The following is a 15658-nucleotide window of genomic DNA, read 5'->3' as shown; positions in this document are numbered from 1 at the left end:
GGATTGCCAGATAAAATACAGAATGCTGTGTGTGTGTGTGTGTGTGTGTGTGTGTGTGTGTGTGTGTGTATTCTTTTATATATATTTTTTTTATTTGCTCTATTGTCTAAGCTGAAATGCAGTGGCATGAACACAGCTCACTGCAGCCTCCATCTCCTGGGCTCAAGTGATCCTCGTGCCTCAGCTTCCTGAGTAGCTGGGACTACAGGCCTGGGCCACCATGCCTGGTTAATTTATTTTTCCTTTTCTTTTCTTTTGGAAAGACAAGGTTTCGCCACGTTGCCCAGGCTGGTCTTGAACTCCTGGGCTCAAGCAGTCCTCCGACCTTAGCCTTCCAAAGTGCAGGGATTACTGGCATGAGCTACCATATCCAGCCCTGAGTTAAAATTGAAATTCGGATAAATAATGAATAAACAACCAATATTGCATGAGGTCTAATTCTGACTCTTACAACAGATAAGAGTTGTAAATTTAAATTATGTCATCCTCAGAATCCTCGATAAAATGAAAAGTCTGAACAAGATGAATCCTAAGGTTTCTTGCAGTTCAATAATTACATAATTCTATGACTCAAGTACTAATGAACTACAAATGTGGCATAGGGCAAGTTATTTAATCTCTTGGTGGATTAATTTCCTCTTCTTCAAAATCAGGATAAAGCCAAAGTCACAATTGTTAGATGAATGCACCTGGCTTGTGACTTGTCTTAGATAAACAAAGCTGGATGTAGTTAAAGAGGTAAAAGCAGATTTTATTCAACTACTGACAGTAAGGAAAGAGTTGGGCTGCCTTCTAATTTGTGCAAAGGTAACTAGACATTTTAAGGGGAAAATGAGGGAGGAGGAAGCATCAGCAACTGCAACTCAGGCAGAGTCAGGGAAAATGAAAAATGACCAAGGGTTGATCAGGGTAAATGTGATTAGGCTGGCTGCATCTGCTAGCTGGCAATTATGGACCCGCAGAGACTGAGACTCCCAGGCCCCATCTTTCCTGATGATTATATTTCAAAGGAATAGTTTTCAGGTCCTTGAGAAAGACACTCCTAAGTTGTGGGAGATACATATACAATCAAAGCAACAGAGAAAGGACTCAGAATTGTAAGCCACTTTGAGTTCACATGCTAGGAAAGGAAAGGCAGGGGCCTATTATCAAGTGTTGACTCTAATAAACGGTAAATATTTCTGACAGCCCTGTGCTTTTCCTGACAGGAACTCAAAAGGGGACTGAGTTTTCTCAATGATGCCGCCTTCTGATGATAGTACAATTGGTCAAGTCTTAGCACAGTGGTATGGAGCTGTTCTTATGTGCAGTTCGCACCTTCAAAAGTGTATGGCATAGTAACTTGTGCTTAATAATTAATAGTTTGTCACCGCATGTTCTCACTCATAGGCGGGTGTTGAACAATGAGAACACATGGACACAGGGAGGGGAGCACTACACACTGGGGTCAGTTGGGGGGAAATAGGGGAGGGACGGTGAGGGGTGGGGAGCTGGGGAGAGATAGCAAGGGGAGAAATGCCAGGTGTAGGTGATGGGGAGGAAGGCAGCAAATCACACTGCCACGTGTGTACCTATGCAACAATTTTGCACGTTCTTCACATGTACCCCAAAACCTAAAATGCAATAAAATAAATAAATGGGAAAAAAACAATTAATCGTTTGCTTATTCATTCAAAATACTATACAATCCCTCATGATCAAGCTGTATCTAAGGAACACTTTTTTATAACTTAATTCTGTGTGAAGAAAAGGCTTTTGATGCAAACTTCTTTTTTTTTTTTTTTTCTGAGACAGAGTTTCACTCTGTCACCAGGCTGGAGTGCAGTGGCAAGATTTCAGCTCACTACAACCTCTGCCTCCTGGGTTCAAGCAATTCTCCTGCCTCAGCCTCCCAAGTAGCTGGGACCATAGCTGTATTCCACAATGCCTGGCTATTTTTTTAAATTTTTAGTAGAGATCAGGTCTCACTATGTTGCCCAGGCTGGTCTGGAACTCCTGGGCTCAAGCGATCCTCTTGCCTTGGCCTCTCAGAATGCCGGGATTTCAGGCGTGAGCTACCATGCCCCACCACTTGCTTAAAATAGTATGAGTCTTAGCAAATTATTGGTAAGCAATGATGCTTCGACAGTGTAAAATGAATCTGATTTCTTCATTAAAGCATCTCTTAACAATTATCATTGTCACCATTTTTGTGGACACAAAGTTGGTGACCTATGGACACAAAATAAACATCTTTAAATTATTATAGAATTTGTGTGTTAGCTTTCAACTTGCTCTCCCTTCAGCTGGTCCAAAATAAAAAGATTCCTCAGTTTCCAAATAGGTGAAGGTACTACACTGATTTAATTATATCTATATTGCAGCAAATCTGAGCTGGATCTGAGGAAGAGTGTGTGTCCTATTTTTGTTTCTCTTTACTCATTAGATTTCTATTTTTAAATGGTGCTAAATTGTGAATTTAATGCAGTGCACACAGAAGTAGTCATGGGTGGAATTTTATCCCTCCTTGGCTCTAAAGAGTTTTCACAGATTTAGGCTTTGTATAAAGAGCTTCTTCATCTTTCTCAGATGATCCTTTTTTTCTCCACTCCATTGATGTTGTCTTGGTTCTGGACTTCAGTGCTGCTTGCCTGGATTATTATACTCTTGTAGTTTTTTGTTTTGTTTTTTGAGATAGAGTTTTCGCTCCTATTGCCCATGTTGGAGTGCAGTTGCATGACCTCAGCTCACTGCAACCTCTACCTCCTGGATTCAAGTGATTCTCCTGCCTCAGTCTCCCTAGTAGCTGGGATTACAGGCATGCACCACTGCATCCAGCTAATTTTTTTGTATTTTTAATAGAAGGTTTCACCATGTTGGCCAGGCTGGTCTTGAACTCCTGACCTCAGGTGATCTGCCTGTCTCAGCCTCTTAAAGTGCTGGGATTACAGATGTGAGCCACTGCACTTAGCCTATACTCTTGTTTAAAAATGATCACTCTATTTCCAGCATCCCTCACAGTATTTGTTAGGCTAAGCTCTACGTAACAAAAGCTCCAAGTAAGAGTGGTATAAGAGACTTATTTATTCTTCTTATAGACCTTCTGGAGGTGGAGGGTTTTCCCCACTGGCATGGAGAAGGAATGCTGGATGGAAACATGGGGTGGTTCGAGAGAAAGAGATATGGTAGCTGCCATAGGACATAGAACTAGAGAGATACAGAGATATTTAAGAGTTATGTGCAAAGTATTTTCCTCCTCCATATTCACAAGAAACTTTAGTAACAATTGTCATTACTTATCTTATGCTTTTACAACAGCAGTCCCCGACCTTTTTGGCACCAGGGATGAAACTGGTTTCATGGAAGACAATAGTTCAACAGATCGTGGGGGCGGGCTTGGTTTCGGGATGAAACTGTTCCACCTCAGATCTTCAGGCATTAGATTCTCATAAGCAGCAAGCAATCTAGGTCCTTCACATGCTCAGTTCACAATAGGGTTTGTGTTCCTATGAGACTATAATGTCCTCGCATGTGCGGTTCACAATAAGTTTCGTGCTCCTATGAGAATTTAATGCCGCAACTGAGCTGACAGGAGGCAGAGCTCATCCGGTAATGCTCGCTCTCCAAAGCTCACCTTCTGTTGTGCAGCCTGATTCCTAACAGGCCACAGACTGGTACTGTCCACAGCCCAGGGGTTGGGGACCCCTGCTTTAGAGACTCACTTAGGTTTGTGATTCTTCCAGAATCATTAAGGCAAGTGCTAGGGCTTGCCTAAGGAGGCTCACCTGCATTTAGATTACAAATGAGCAGTGATATCTACCTGACCCTTTACAGCACCTGGTGAGGTTTCAGAGCAGCATCTTTCAGTGTGTGTGAGTTTAGAAATCATCATGGGAATTTCCACCAACATACTCTGCTTTTCTCACTTCAAGAGACATTGCATTTCATCTTTGCCACCACCTCTTATTTATCACAAACAAATAGAATAACTGAGACCACACAAAGACACTAAGAATCTCAAATCTTTTCCATTCACGGTTGACTTTGGCAGAATGAAAGAACTCACAGGCTGACTATTCCCACTAGCTTCTTACTACCCTTACCTAAGAAAGAAGGAAGCATCAAGATAAATGGCTAAATGAGCCCAAATAAGGGGCATCTACATTGTGTTAAATATAATTCTTTATTCTTTGTGGCTAAAGCAAAAACACAGGCATGAGTTTCACACAGACCAATAGGAAAGCCCCTAATGTGTCTTGTGGCCTCTGCACCACATTGTGAGAACCACTGCCATCAACTTTTGCTTTATGTTGGTATTTTGAGGTCTTCCTTGCATTCATTGGCATTCCCATTCTTATTCACATCACCTCTCAAACCTCTGCTTGAAGAAAGAGCTGAAGCAATCCTGACCCTCAATCCTCAGCAGAATATGTTATGAGGCAGTCAGTGTCTTACATTCAAATAATGTTCTTTTTTTGAGGGAAAACAACCACAACAGCCAACCGAATGTCATTTATTGATTGTCCAATGAGAATAGAACACTGTTTCATGCAGTGAGGAATGACACATAATCATCTACTGTGACAAGGCATGGGTGGAAAAAGCCCTGAGCTTGGAGTCAGAAACCCTGGGCTCCATTCTTGACTTTTTTACTAATACAAATTTATGTTATTTGCAAAGCCTCTCTAAGCTTTCACTTCTTCATCAACAAAACAGACACAATATTATCTATCTCACAGGATAGTTTCAAGGATAAAATGAGATAATAGATGTAACATTTCTAGAGTCATGTTAGGCATTCAAGAAGTTAATCTGCAGGGGGTGGGGGGCAAGAGGAGGGAGAACATTAGGACAAATGCCTAATGCATGCAGGGCTTAAAACCTAGATTTTAACCTGTTTACCCTGTGGTTGATAGATGGAGCAAACCACCATGGCACATGTATACCTAGGTAGCAAACCTGCATGTTCTGCACATGTACCTCAGAACTTAAAGTTTTAAAAAAATTAGTCTGTGCAACCATTCCATTGTGCATCCTCCTTCCATGCAGTCCAGTTGCTAAAAGAAGTAACTTTCAAATAAATGCAACTAAACAGCCAAAAATAATTTTTAAAAAGGGTTCAAACTTTACTTCTTGGAAAACATGAGAATATCCAACTTACATTGTCAGTAAAACTATTCCAAACCTCATTCCTCCTCCTCTTCTTCATCTTTGTCTTTGTCCTTCCCACAATCCTATGAATCCTCTTAATTTGCCAAATCCCAACCTGCCTCTCAAAATACCTTGATCAACGTCTCCCAGAGTATGGAATTTTTCTTTCTTATTCATCTTTATCAGGGCGATGCATATAGCCTATCTACCTAAGTCCTTCACTTTTTCTGTAGGTCTGTTTTTCTTCCCGTTGTTTTATCCAATTGTTTTTATCAAGCAAGTCTAGGACTGGGGCAAGGGGGATACATGTACTACTCAAAGGTCATCAATTGTAGGGAGAAAACCAAGAAGGAAAAGACAATATTCTTCTTTTCAGAAAAGAGAGAAAGACTGGGAGCAACTGTACTTGCTTTACTCAGTCGTATTTGTAAAAAAGAGAGATTGAACACCAGTAACAGAACACAGGATGAAATTGGAAGTTCAGTCAACTCTTCCCAAGGTGTCTGGAGTCAAAGTTTGGAGAAAAGCTGCTATTTCTGATTGGACGATCAGAGCTAGGGGAGTAGGTCCCAGGTGATTCTTTGTATGGTGGGCATCCTAACCAGGAACTCTGGATATCCCTCCGTGAGCAGAGCAGGTGTTTGCTCTCCTAAACATTTCCTCTGGCATCTATTCTATTGCACCTGGAGTCTGCTCTATCACAAATTCCTTCTTACAGGTACAGGCAGTGCCCATGCAAATATATAACTGCAGTTTTGCAGAAAGAAGAACTATATCTCTGAGCTCAACAAAAATGTCACATCCTGCTAATGCAAACACTTTCCATTGTCTTCAGCTCTCACAACACTAATCTCTAAATCAAATTGTATACCTCTTTTCTGCTAACATACTTGGGATTGCTCCTCAGAAACAGATTCATTCAACACCTCAGTAAAAAAATGTGGCAGGTGTTTACATGATTCCTTTAAAGCTGTTTCTTGTGTTTTATTTTTATCTTTTGTGGCTTGCTTTTTACCTTGAGGGGTAAGTTTCAGGAAAGATGAGGTTAATTCAAAATTGTCATCATATTTGTTTAAGTCACCTTTAGTTAATATTCTAGCATTTCTGTGGAAGAGACCACTGTAGGTCAAGGTGTTTTATTTCATCTGTTCTAACCTGACTTTTTATCTCATTCATTTTTTTCCCCTTGGGTGAAATCAGTCTTATGGAGGTTTCTAAACCTATGTACCCACCCTCTCACAAGTTTTCCTCATACCAACCACTTCTCTTCCTTGTTCAAGCCATTCTCCCAGTGGGAAAGTCTGTGCCAAGTGATACCAAGCCAGCATCTCAATCAAAATCCATCTTCAGACTTCCTTCTCTCTGGCACCCCTGCCTCATCATGCTCATCATACTCATTCCACTTACTATATCTGCACATTCCTATGTCACTGATAGAATGTGACCTGGCATTCGTTGGCTTACTGTGTTGTGGCTGTTTTCATTTATTTTTTAAATTAAATTGATATAAATAACTATTTATTAAGCACCTACTGTGTGTGAGTTTCTGTTAAAAGTCTCCAAGAAATACAAACATGAGAAAGACAATCTGTGCTCCAGATATTTTTATTTCAACCTTTTACAGAAACTAAAATTTTTCAAAATATTTTAACAGCTTTATTAAGATATTATTCCTATGCCATACAATTTACTCACTTAAAGTGTAGAGTTCAATGGCTTTTGTATATTCACAGGGTTGTACATCCATTATCACAATTTCAGAATGTTTTCATTAGACCCCCCTCTAAAAGAACCCTTGCACCTCTTAGCCCTCACTTTCCAATCCCCTATCCCCTCCCATTCCCCCGTCCTAGGCAACCACTAACCTACTTTCTGTCTTTATCAATTTGCCTGTCCTGGACACATAAACGGAATTTTGTATAAATGGAATCATATAACCTGCAGTTCTTTGTGACTTCTTTCTTTCATTTAACATAGTGTTTTCAAGTTCATCCTTGTTGTAGCATGTATCAGCACTGCCCTTCCCTCTTTCCTTCCCTCCTTCCTTCCTTCTCTCCTTCCTTCCTTCCTTCCCTCCTTTCTTTCTCCCTTCCTTCCATCCCTCCCTCCATCCTTCTCTCCCTTTCCCTCTCCCTCTCTCTCTTTCTTCCCTTCTGTCCCTTCCTTTTCTTCCCTCCCCCTCCCTCCCTCCCTCTCTCTCTCTCTCTCTCTCTCTTTTTTCTTTCAACAGGATCATCTCACTCTGTGACCCAGTTTCAAATGATCCTCCCACCTCAACCTCCCAAGTAGCTGGAACCACAGCTTTGTACCACAACACCTGGCTAATTCTTTTGTTGTTTTTAGAGGTTAAGTCTTGCTTTCCTCAAAGCTCAGGCTAGTTTCAAACTCCTGGCTTCAAATGGTCCTCCGATCATATCTCCCAAAGTGTTGAGATTACAGGTGCAAGCCACTGTGCCTAGTCCTTTTTTTTTTTTTTTTTTTTTTTTTTTTTTTTTTTACTATTTTTTTCCAGAGAAGTTTAATGATCACTCAAAAATTGAGAGTAAAGTACAGGGATTTCCCATACATACACAGCCTCTCTCATCATCAACATCCCCCAACAGTGTGGTGCATCTGTTACAATTGAGCTTCCTTGGTTTTTCTAACCCTTCCTATGTTATTTCCCATGGCTATTTTGTATCTATCTTTATTAGCTATCTCCTTTATTACCTTGCCCTCCCAGACTGATGGTTTAGCCCAGGGGCTCAACATACCTGATTAGAAGTAGACTTTCAATCCAGGCTCATTTTCCTGATTTAGTGTTGGGAGTGGGGGTGGAGGAAATTTTGTTTGTTTTGTTTTAGAGATGTGCATTGCTTTAAAACAGTGAGAGACAGTCTGAAGTAGAGAAAGGATCTGTGTCTTTAATGTTAGAGAAAGGTAGGTAGGAGCTTTAGTTTTGCCTTTGGCAAATTCATTATCACTGTAAGCCTCAGCCTCCTTATCTGTAAAATGAGTTGGATAATGCCCATCTGGAGGAGTTCTTCGGAAGTTTAATGCAATAAGCACCGAAAGCACCTCTCTGGAAGGTTCAAGGGAAGGAAACTGGATTCATTAGCCGGGTTGGCAGAATTCCCCGGCTTTCCAGCGCTTCACCGTAGGCCTAATAATGAGCACTCCTAGCAGGCTAGCACCCTGGCCTCCTGCCCCTCCAGAGTCTCTAGCTGTGGGCTGGGGGCTGGGTATGGACAGGATACCTGGAGGGGATCACATCTAACTTCCAAGGGTTATCCTGGAAAGGCTCGAGAAATCACTCATTCATTCATCCATTCGTGTGTGTGTGTGTGTGTGTGTGTGTGTGTGTGTGTGTGACAGAGAGAGACGGAGTCTTGCTGTTTCTCCCAGGCTGTAATGTAGTGGCGTGATCTCGGCTCACTGCAACCTTTGCCTCCCAAGTTCCAGCGATTCTCCTATCTCAGCCTCCCGAGTAGCTGGGATTACAGGCACCTGCCACCACACCTGGCTAACTTTGGTATGAGACGGGGTTTCACCATGTTGACCAGGCTGGTTTTGAACTCCTGATCTCAGGTGATCCGCCACTCCCCCTTGGCTTCCAAAGTACTGACATTACAGGTGTTGGCCATCGCGCCTGACCCATTCATTCATTTTTATTTCAACCTGTCTTCCAGGAAGCCCTCTGCGTTTAGAGGGTTTAGTGACAGGACCCTTATACAAGTCTACTGGTTTATTTGAAAGCTGCTTGAATAAAAAATAAACTAGAGGATAACATAAAAGGATCCTTCCAGAGGATTCTTCCGTTTCATTGAATCTCAGAGTTAGACGACGGCTCAAAGACCTCAACCCCCTCATGGGTCAGACAAGGAGGTTTTTCATTCTGCCCTGGATCCTCTCACAATTGCCTAACGGGAGCTGGCCCTCAAAATGATGAAGAAATAAACGAATGGAGGGATGGAGAAATGAATGATAACGAAAGAATGAATGCGTTAGGGCTGCTTGTTTGCTGCTATTTCCTTCACAATGCTTTTAAGATTTCCTGGTCCATCTCCTCCACCATTTCTCTCCCCTCCCTCGGTCTCTTCTCCAACTTGTCTCTTACTGAAGGGCGCCGCGTTCCCGCGCTCCTCCCCTTTTCCTCGACCCGCCCCGCCCCGCCGCCTCGAGGCCCCGCCCCGCCGCCCAATCCTGGCGGGAATGAATGGCAGCGTTGCCGCCGCGCCGCTCGGGGCGCCGATTGGCTGACCGGAGCGCTGACGCGCTGGCGACCGCGGATGCACGCAGGCGAGCGGAGCCGGCGGGGGCGGAGCCGGGCTCCGGGGCGGGGCGCATGAGCCCCGGGGCGGAGGAGCAGGGTAGGCGGGAGGCGGGAGGCGTCGGGGCCGTTTAAGCGGCCTCCCTCCCGCCCCCTGCCGCCGGGTCTGGCCCCAGCCCTGTCCCGACCCCCGGCCTGGCCCACTCCGGCCCTACCCGGCCGAAGGGTTCCGCTGGACACGCAGGCGGCCTCTGGAGCAGCACAAGCCCATGAGGGCCGCGCGCCCGGCCGCCGGTGCTGACGAGACGGAGCTCCCGGCCCCCGAGGAGGAGCAGAGGATCAATGCGGTTCAAGAATCGATTCCAGCGGTGAGAGGGTTGGCGTCCCAGTCCCGCTGCCAGTGTCAGGAGCGGGTGCCCAGATCCCGCCGTTAAGCGCGCGTGTCCCCTTTTCTCACCTGGATGCATTCGGGGTGGATCCCGCACCGTGGCCCGGGATCAGCTTCCAGGGGAGTCCCTTCCCTGCTGTCCCTGGGCGACCCTCTTCCTCCGAGAATGGGAGCTCGTGCCTGACCCGGGTCTCCCCTCGCGATCTGCGGACAGCTGATGGATGCCCGCACCCGGGACCCCTAGCCTCCCTCCTTCTGGGGGATCCCGTTGCTCCTGGGGCTGACCCTCCCGACCCCCGTACAGGCCGGGCTCTGGCTCGCTCTGGGAACCCGAACCCCAGCCCCAGGAGCCGCCCTCGAGTCCTCCAACCTGGCTTACGCCTCCATCCCTTTACCTCCAGGGTGGGGGGTCTCCCGGGGCGCGCGGAAATGGGTGGCGCTCTGCGGAGAGATCTGTCGTAAAGCCGGGTGCTGGGCATTTTGGGTGCTTTGTGAACGACCCTAGCAACAGGGAAACTGAGGCACGCTCCGCCAGCTTATGCTTCCCTGGCCGTGTAGGGGCCTTGCTGGTTCTCCAGCTGAGCGTCTCAGGGCGGTGCTATTTTGGGCTCTGCGAAGGGGCAAGTTAGCTTTCGGGTGGCGAGACCTGCTGCGGAGGCGCCAGTGTTAGGAAACGAGGATGAGGAACAGTGGAGGCGCCACCGGAAGGCTGAGCGACTGCTCATTCACTGTAGAGCTGGTGGGAATGCCAGGCTCGGGGGCGCCGTGGCCTTACTCCCCTCCGGGGCTCCGCCGTCTAACAATGGATGGAGTTTAGCCTATGGCTCTGAGAGGAACTCCAGGCTTTTCTTTTTTGTTTAAGTGGGTGAAAGTTCACCTCCCCAGGGTTTGTGGTAATTCTGCATCCCTTTGTGTGAATTCCCGGACCTTCACCACAGGCAGCCTTGCTGGAGATGCAGTGACAGGGGAAGTTTTAAGAAATGCATGAACTCTTCAAAGAAGGTTGTTGAGCTTTTAGACACTACCTTTTATTTCAGAATTTTAAAGTACACATTTTTCTTTTTCTAATCTCCATGCCCTCACTGCCCACTCACCCATCTCATTCCTCCCCCAGTCCCAAAATATAAAGGAGCCAACAAATGCACAGAAGAGTTACCACGGTCTGGGCCACCAGGAGGGGAATCAGCTTGAAGACGTGGATTGACTTATGAATATATTGCTTATCAGTCAGGGTGTTGAATGACTGGCACTGTTCCCCCAGTGGGAACTTCGTATCAGTGTGTCTAAGGGCAAAATGGAACCGTGGCGTTCTGACTTTAGAAGCTGATGTCAGAAATGAAGACCAGAGGGGCTTTTAGAGGGAATATAACATGCACTCAGGCATGATCAGTGAAGCCCTGTGCATGCGGTTTGTTTGATTTGGTTTTACTTCTCTACATGTCTGTGCTCTTCCTGTTTTCAGAGAACAGTAGCGATATTCTGTGAAATTGCCCCTTCCTTATTTCATTTAAGAGTTTGTCTTTCTTTCCTATCCCTTTGGACTCCCTAAAAAGATAAAAAAAAAGACCCTGCTTAATTATTTGTTTCACAAACCTTAAAACAGTGTTAAAAGAAATAAAACGCTTTATTGAGGATGCTACCCTCTCAGCTTATTGAACTGACTTTTAAATTTTTTTAATTTTTAATTTTTTTTTTTTGCTGGACACTGATCTCTCCATTCCTTATTAGCACAGTTGTAATGTGATGTTTGCACTCTATATTTTTCACTTAATAACTAAAAATATGGGCATTTTCTTTTGTTGTGGCATAGACTGTAATTTTCTTGGGGGCTTGTGTTTTGCACTCAGTGGATATTTAATGGTTTCTTTCTTGATGTCATCTAGACCTACCATGATTTTCTTTGAGGATTTGTGTGATCTCATAATTTCTTGGTTCTCTATCATAGGCTAGGTTGGAAACATATTTCTAAGTATGAATTTTAACTTGGAAATAAAGCCTGTAAACGAAAAGTAATGTAATGAGAATGTCCTAATTTTTGTGGTTCACACATTAAAATGCTGAGAGTACTATTCTGCACCTTTTAATATTGTGTTCCTAATGTATCTTTCTGAGCATTCCCAAGTAGGTAAATTACAAAGGATCTGGAGGGAGGGACACACTGTCTTTGAAGGGAGGTGTACTTCCTCCCTGATAGATTTATTGGAACTGGATGGAGGAGCATGAGGAGGGTATATGCAATGATGATTTCTCAACAAACTTAGGATGTGAAAAATTCCACTGGAACACATGGACATAGTTTATCTTCCTTGTTTTACACGTTTCACACTTCAGTATCTCCAAGATACCTACACACACATAGACAAACACAAAGTCATTCTCTCCCCTTCGCAGCATCTTTGATTGATGGCAATAACTGCTAACATTTTTTGAGTGCCATTTATCTATGCGAGATACTGGCTGGGCACTTCTACATTACTCATCTCATTCTCAACTATAACTCTGGAAGATATAACTTTTATACCCATTTAGTAGAAGAGTAAATAGGTTTAGAGAATGAAAGGAAACTTGCCCATAGTCACACAGCTAGGAAGGGGGTAGACCCAAGAGTTCAATTTCATCTCTGTCTCTCCTCCACTCATGTTGCTAGCTCACTTCTTTCTCTCTCTGACTCCCTGCCCACACCACATCTATGTGTATCGCATGTAGGCATAGGATCCACAGAGCTTCTACTGTATCTTCTTGTTGATGTGTACTCATTTCAACAGTCTTGCAACCAAAAATCCAAGGAAAAAGAAACCCTATTCCTCAGCCCCAGCCTCATGATCATATAGCTAGCTTTAAAACTGAATATGTGGGAAAGCCTCTGAATCTAAAGTATTAGGAAGTCTTTCAGGGCTACCTATTGTCTTTCTTCCCATGTTCTTGAAGCACTAAGTCATAGGCATGGGGTAGTCTCCTTATATACATGTCTTCCTTTATTTAATAAGTCAAGTTTGGCACTATTGGCAGTGGACACTTTTCCTGAACAAATATGCTGTCATAAAGGGGAGCTAATAGTTAGAGGGGTCAATTTATGTTGCAATGTAAGTGATGTTGAAGGGGCCCTTGGAATATCCATTGTCTTGGCCTTTAAGTGCTTTCTTTTTATAAGATTCTGGGTTCTCTTGGCTCCCAGGCTGCCTGTTTCTCTTACTTACAGAACCTGCTGGGTCCACATTAAAACTAGTTGGCTATAGGGTATCTCTGTTAAGACAAAGTACTTCAGCAGTAGCTGGAATGTCTTTCTATTCATTCAACAATTATTAAGCTCCAGCAATAAGCTGGGCATTGTACTTGAGTTTGGTAATAGAAAGGTGAACAAGGCAGCCTTCATGGAATTCACACTACAGTGGGGAAAGTTGAAATAAAAAAAATAACCTAAAACAAATCAAAGTCTTACCAATTGTGACATGGGGCTCTGATCTGATTCGGAGTACTGAAATGATACTTCAGTTAGGATAGTCTGGAAAACCTCTCTGAGGAGGTGACATCTGAGCTGAGATAGAAGGATGAGAAGAGACCTGAGCATTCTGGAGAAGATCCTATACAGAAGTAAACAAGTACACATGCCCAGAGGCAGACACAACCTTGAAGTCTTTAAGCAGCAGAAAGGAGGTGATATAGCCAGAGGGTGGAGAGAGAAAGATGCCCTCCTGAGACTGGAAGAGTAGTAAGGCCCAGAGCAGTCAGGGCTTGTGGGCCTCTGGACACTGTGTTGTAGTGCTATTATAAGCACTTTGGGAAGCCAGAAGCAGACTTTAAGCTGGGATTGGGGTGTGTGATGTGATCTGGGTTTTTTTGTTGTTGTTTGTTTTTGAGACAGGGTTTTGTTCTGTCACCCAGACTGGAGTGCAATGGTGCCATCACAACTCACTGTTGTAGCCTTGACCTCTGAGGTCAAGCAGTCCTTCTACCTCAGTCACAAGTAGCTGGGGCTACAGGTGTGCACCACTACACCTGGCTAATTTTTACATTTTGTGTTTGTGTAAAGATGGGATCTCACTATATTGCCCAGGCCGTTCTCAAACTCTTGGGCTCAAGTGACCTCCTGCCTCAGCTCCCCAAAAGTACTGGAATTACAGATGTGAGCCACCATGCCCAGCCCCTGATCTGTTTCTAGTAGAAAACTGTGGCTGCTAATATAAAGAAGAGAGTCTATAGGGGGACAAGCAGCAGTATTAGTTAAGTGACTTTGTACAGACCTGAGATGTTAGTTCTTTATTTAAGGTAGGAACTGTGGAGCTGAGTTTACCGCGTCACTACCACTCCGCCGCCGCAACCCCGTGGCTAATTTTTGTATTTTTAGTAGAGATGGGGTTTAGCCTTTTTGCCCAGGCTGGTCTCTAACTCCTGGGCTCAAGTGATCTGCAGGCCTCAGCCTCCTAAAGTGATGGGATTACAGGTGCACACCACCATGCCTGGCTAATTTTTGTATTTTTAGTAGAGACTGAGTTTCTCCATGCTGGCCAGGCTGGTCTCGAACTCCTGACCTCAAGTGATGAGGTGGACTTATTAGAAATATATTTTGAAGGTAGTGTTGATGGTACTTCCAATGGGAGAATGAGGAACACTTGCGGGATTTGATCTGCTGAGATCAGCCTCTGAGATCTGCTAGTGCGTTGCAGATCTACTCAGTGGGCACAGTGCATTGGGCTGAATTCAAGTGTGTTCGTGTGCTAAGGAGTGTCCCCAGGTCTCTATCTGTTCTTTCCCTCCACAGTTTTGAAATTCTGTCATGGCATGGGAGAGGGGTATGGGGGAAGGGGGAGGTAATAAGAACGCTGGGCAAAGAAGAAGGCAGGAGAGTTTTGAAAGAAAGTGAGGAGATGAGTGAAAAAAACCCTGCTTAACTAGTAGCTTTATTAAGTGCAGTTCCCACTCCCAGGACTAAATCACCTTCCTTCAAACCCTCTAGGGCTTGCTGGTTACTCAAGCATTGAGTAACCATTAGGGCCACTCTGCCTTAAATAGAGATGTCTTCCATAAATGGATGCTGTTTTCCATAACCAGCACTTGAACCTTTCCCATTCTTTTTTGGGGGAAGACATGAGGGCCAGAGTGTGGGAGTTGATTTACATTTTACATCTGCTTTTCCATTTAGGTCTTAGGAATGATTTCTTCAGAAGGCTGTGGAGGAGTCTTGATTGCACCCTAGCAGGTTACAAGAGAAATGCAAAAATTGTATTGTACTTTCCCAGCAGAACAATTATGCTGTCTATCTTACTGAGCCCCAGATGTAGAGAGTTGCTTCCAGGATAGTTACCCTTATCTTTCCCTATTGCTCGGGTCTTGCCCTGTGCATCAGGAGAGAGTGCCTCAAGTCACAGTGGGTGGAATATTTTTTTGTATAACTTTCTACTTTATTTTTAATGTGAATTATTCCAGGTAATCAGGGGACTAAGCTGTCACAAACATAGCCATCCAGTTTATTTGTTTTTAGGAGAAAATGTGAAAGTCTATCCCTGTTGCTGGGTAATGGCTTGACTATTTTTAGATTGGGCTGCCAGAGATATAAATTGCTATTTTAGTCTGGAGCCTGGTGGTGGGTAGACAAATCCTGCTTACTGCACCCTACACAGAGCACTTTGAATTTCATCTGACTTCAGCCATCTTGGGACCTTGCTCTTTACCCTTGAAAATTCCTAATAGGGTATGCTACTTATAGCTCTGTTGTATATCTCAGGGTAATGATGTGGTATGTCCTCTAATACTTGGGATACTTTTAAAGCATTCTTCCCAAGAGTGTAGTTATTTTCTTTTTTGCTAATGAGAGCTGTATAGCAACACTCTTGTCCCTTAGGAAATTAGTAAAGTTATTTAAAATATTATCAGGGGAGAAAAGATAATGCTTG

The 15658-nt window shown here is 44.1% G+C and overlaps 1 protein-coding gene across 4 annotated transcripts in view; it reads left to right on the top strand.

The window, feature by feature from the left end:
• Positions 1–9435: 9435 nt before the first annotated feature.
• Positions 9436–15658, top strand: part of MMD (monocyte to macrophage differentiation associated) — a 32765-nt gene continuing 26542 nt past the window's right edge. For 3 of the 4 annotated variants that reach the window (XM_032280094.1, XM_032280093.1, XM_032280091.1), the window contains exon 1: positions 9436–9747. In XM_032280094.1, the coding sequence (XP_032135985.1) occupies positions 9722–9747 (26 nt within the window). In that variant the 5' untranslated portion in view covers positions 9436–9721. Of the gene's footprint in view, positions 9748–14907; positions 14965–15658 lie in introns of all 4 variants that reach the window. The other variant, XM_032280092.1, reaches the window with a different exon arrangement.

Source organism: Sapajus apella, unplaced genomic scaffold (assembly GCF_009761245.1).
Source record: "Sapajus apella isolate SASKATOON/1434 unplaced genomic scaffold, GSC_monkey_1.0 scaffold12, whole genome shotgun sequence".
NCBI lineage: Eukaryota > Metazoa > Chordata > Mammalia > Primates > Cebidae > Sapajus > Sapajus apella.
This window is presented reverse-complemented; position numbering and strand designations above follow the sequence as displayed.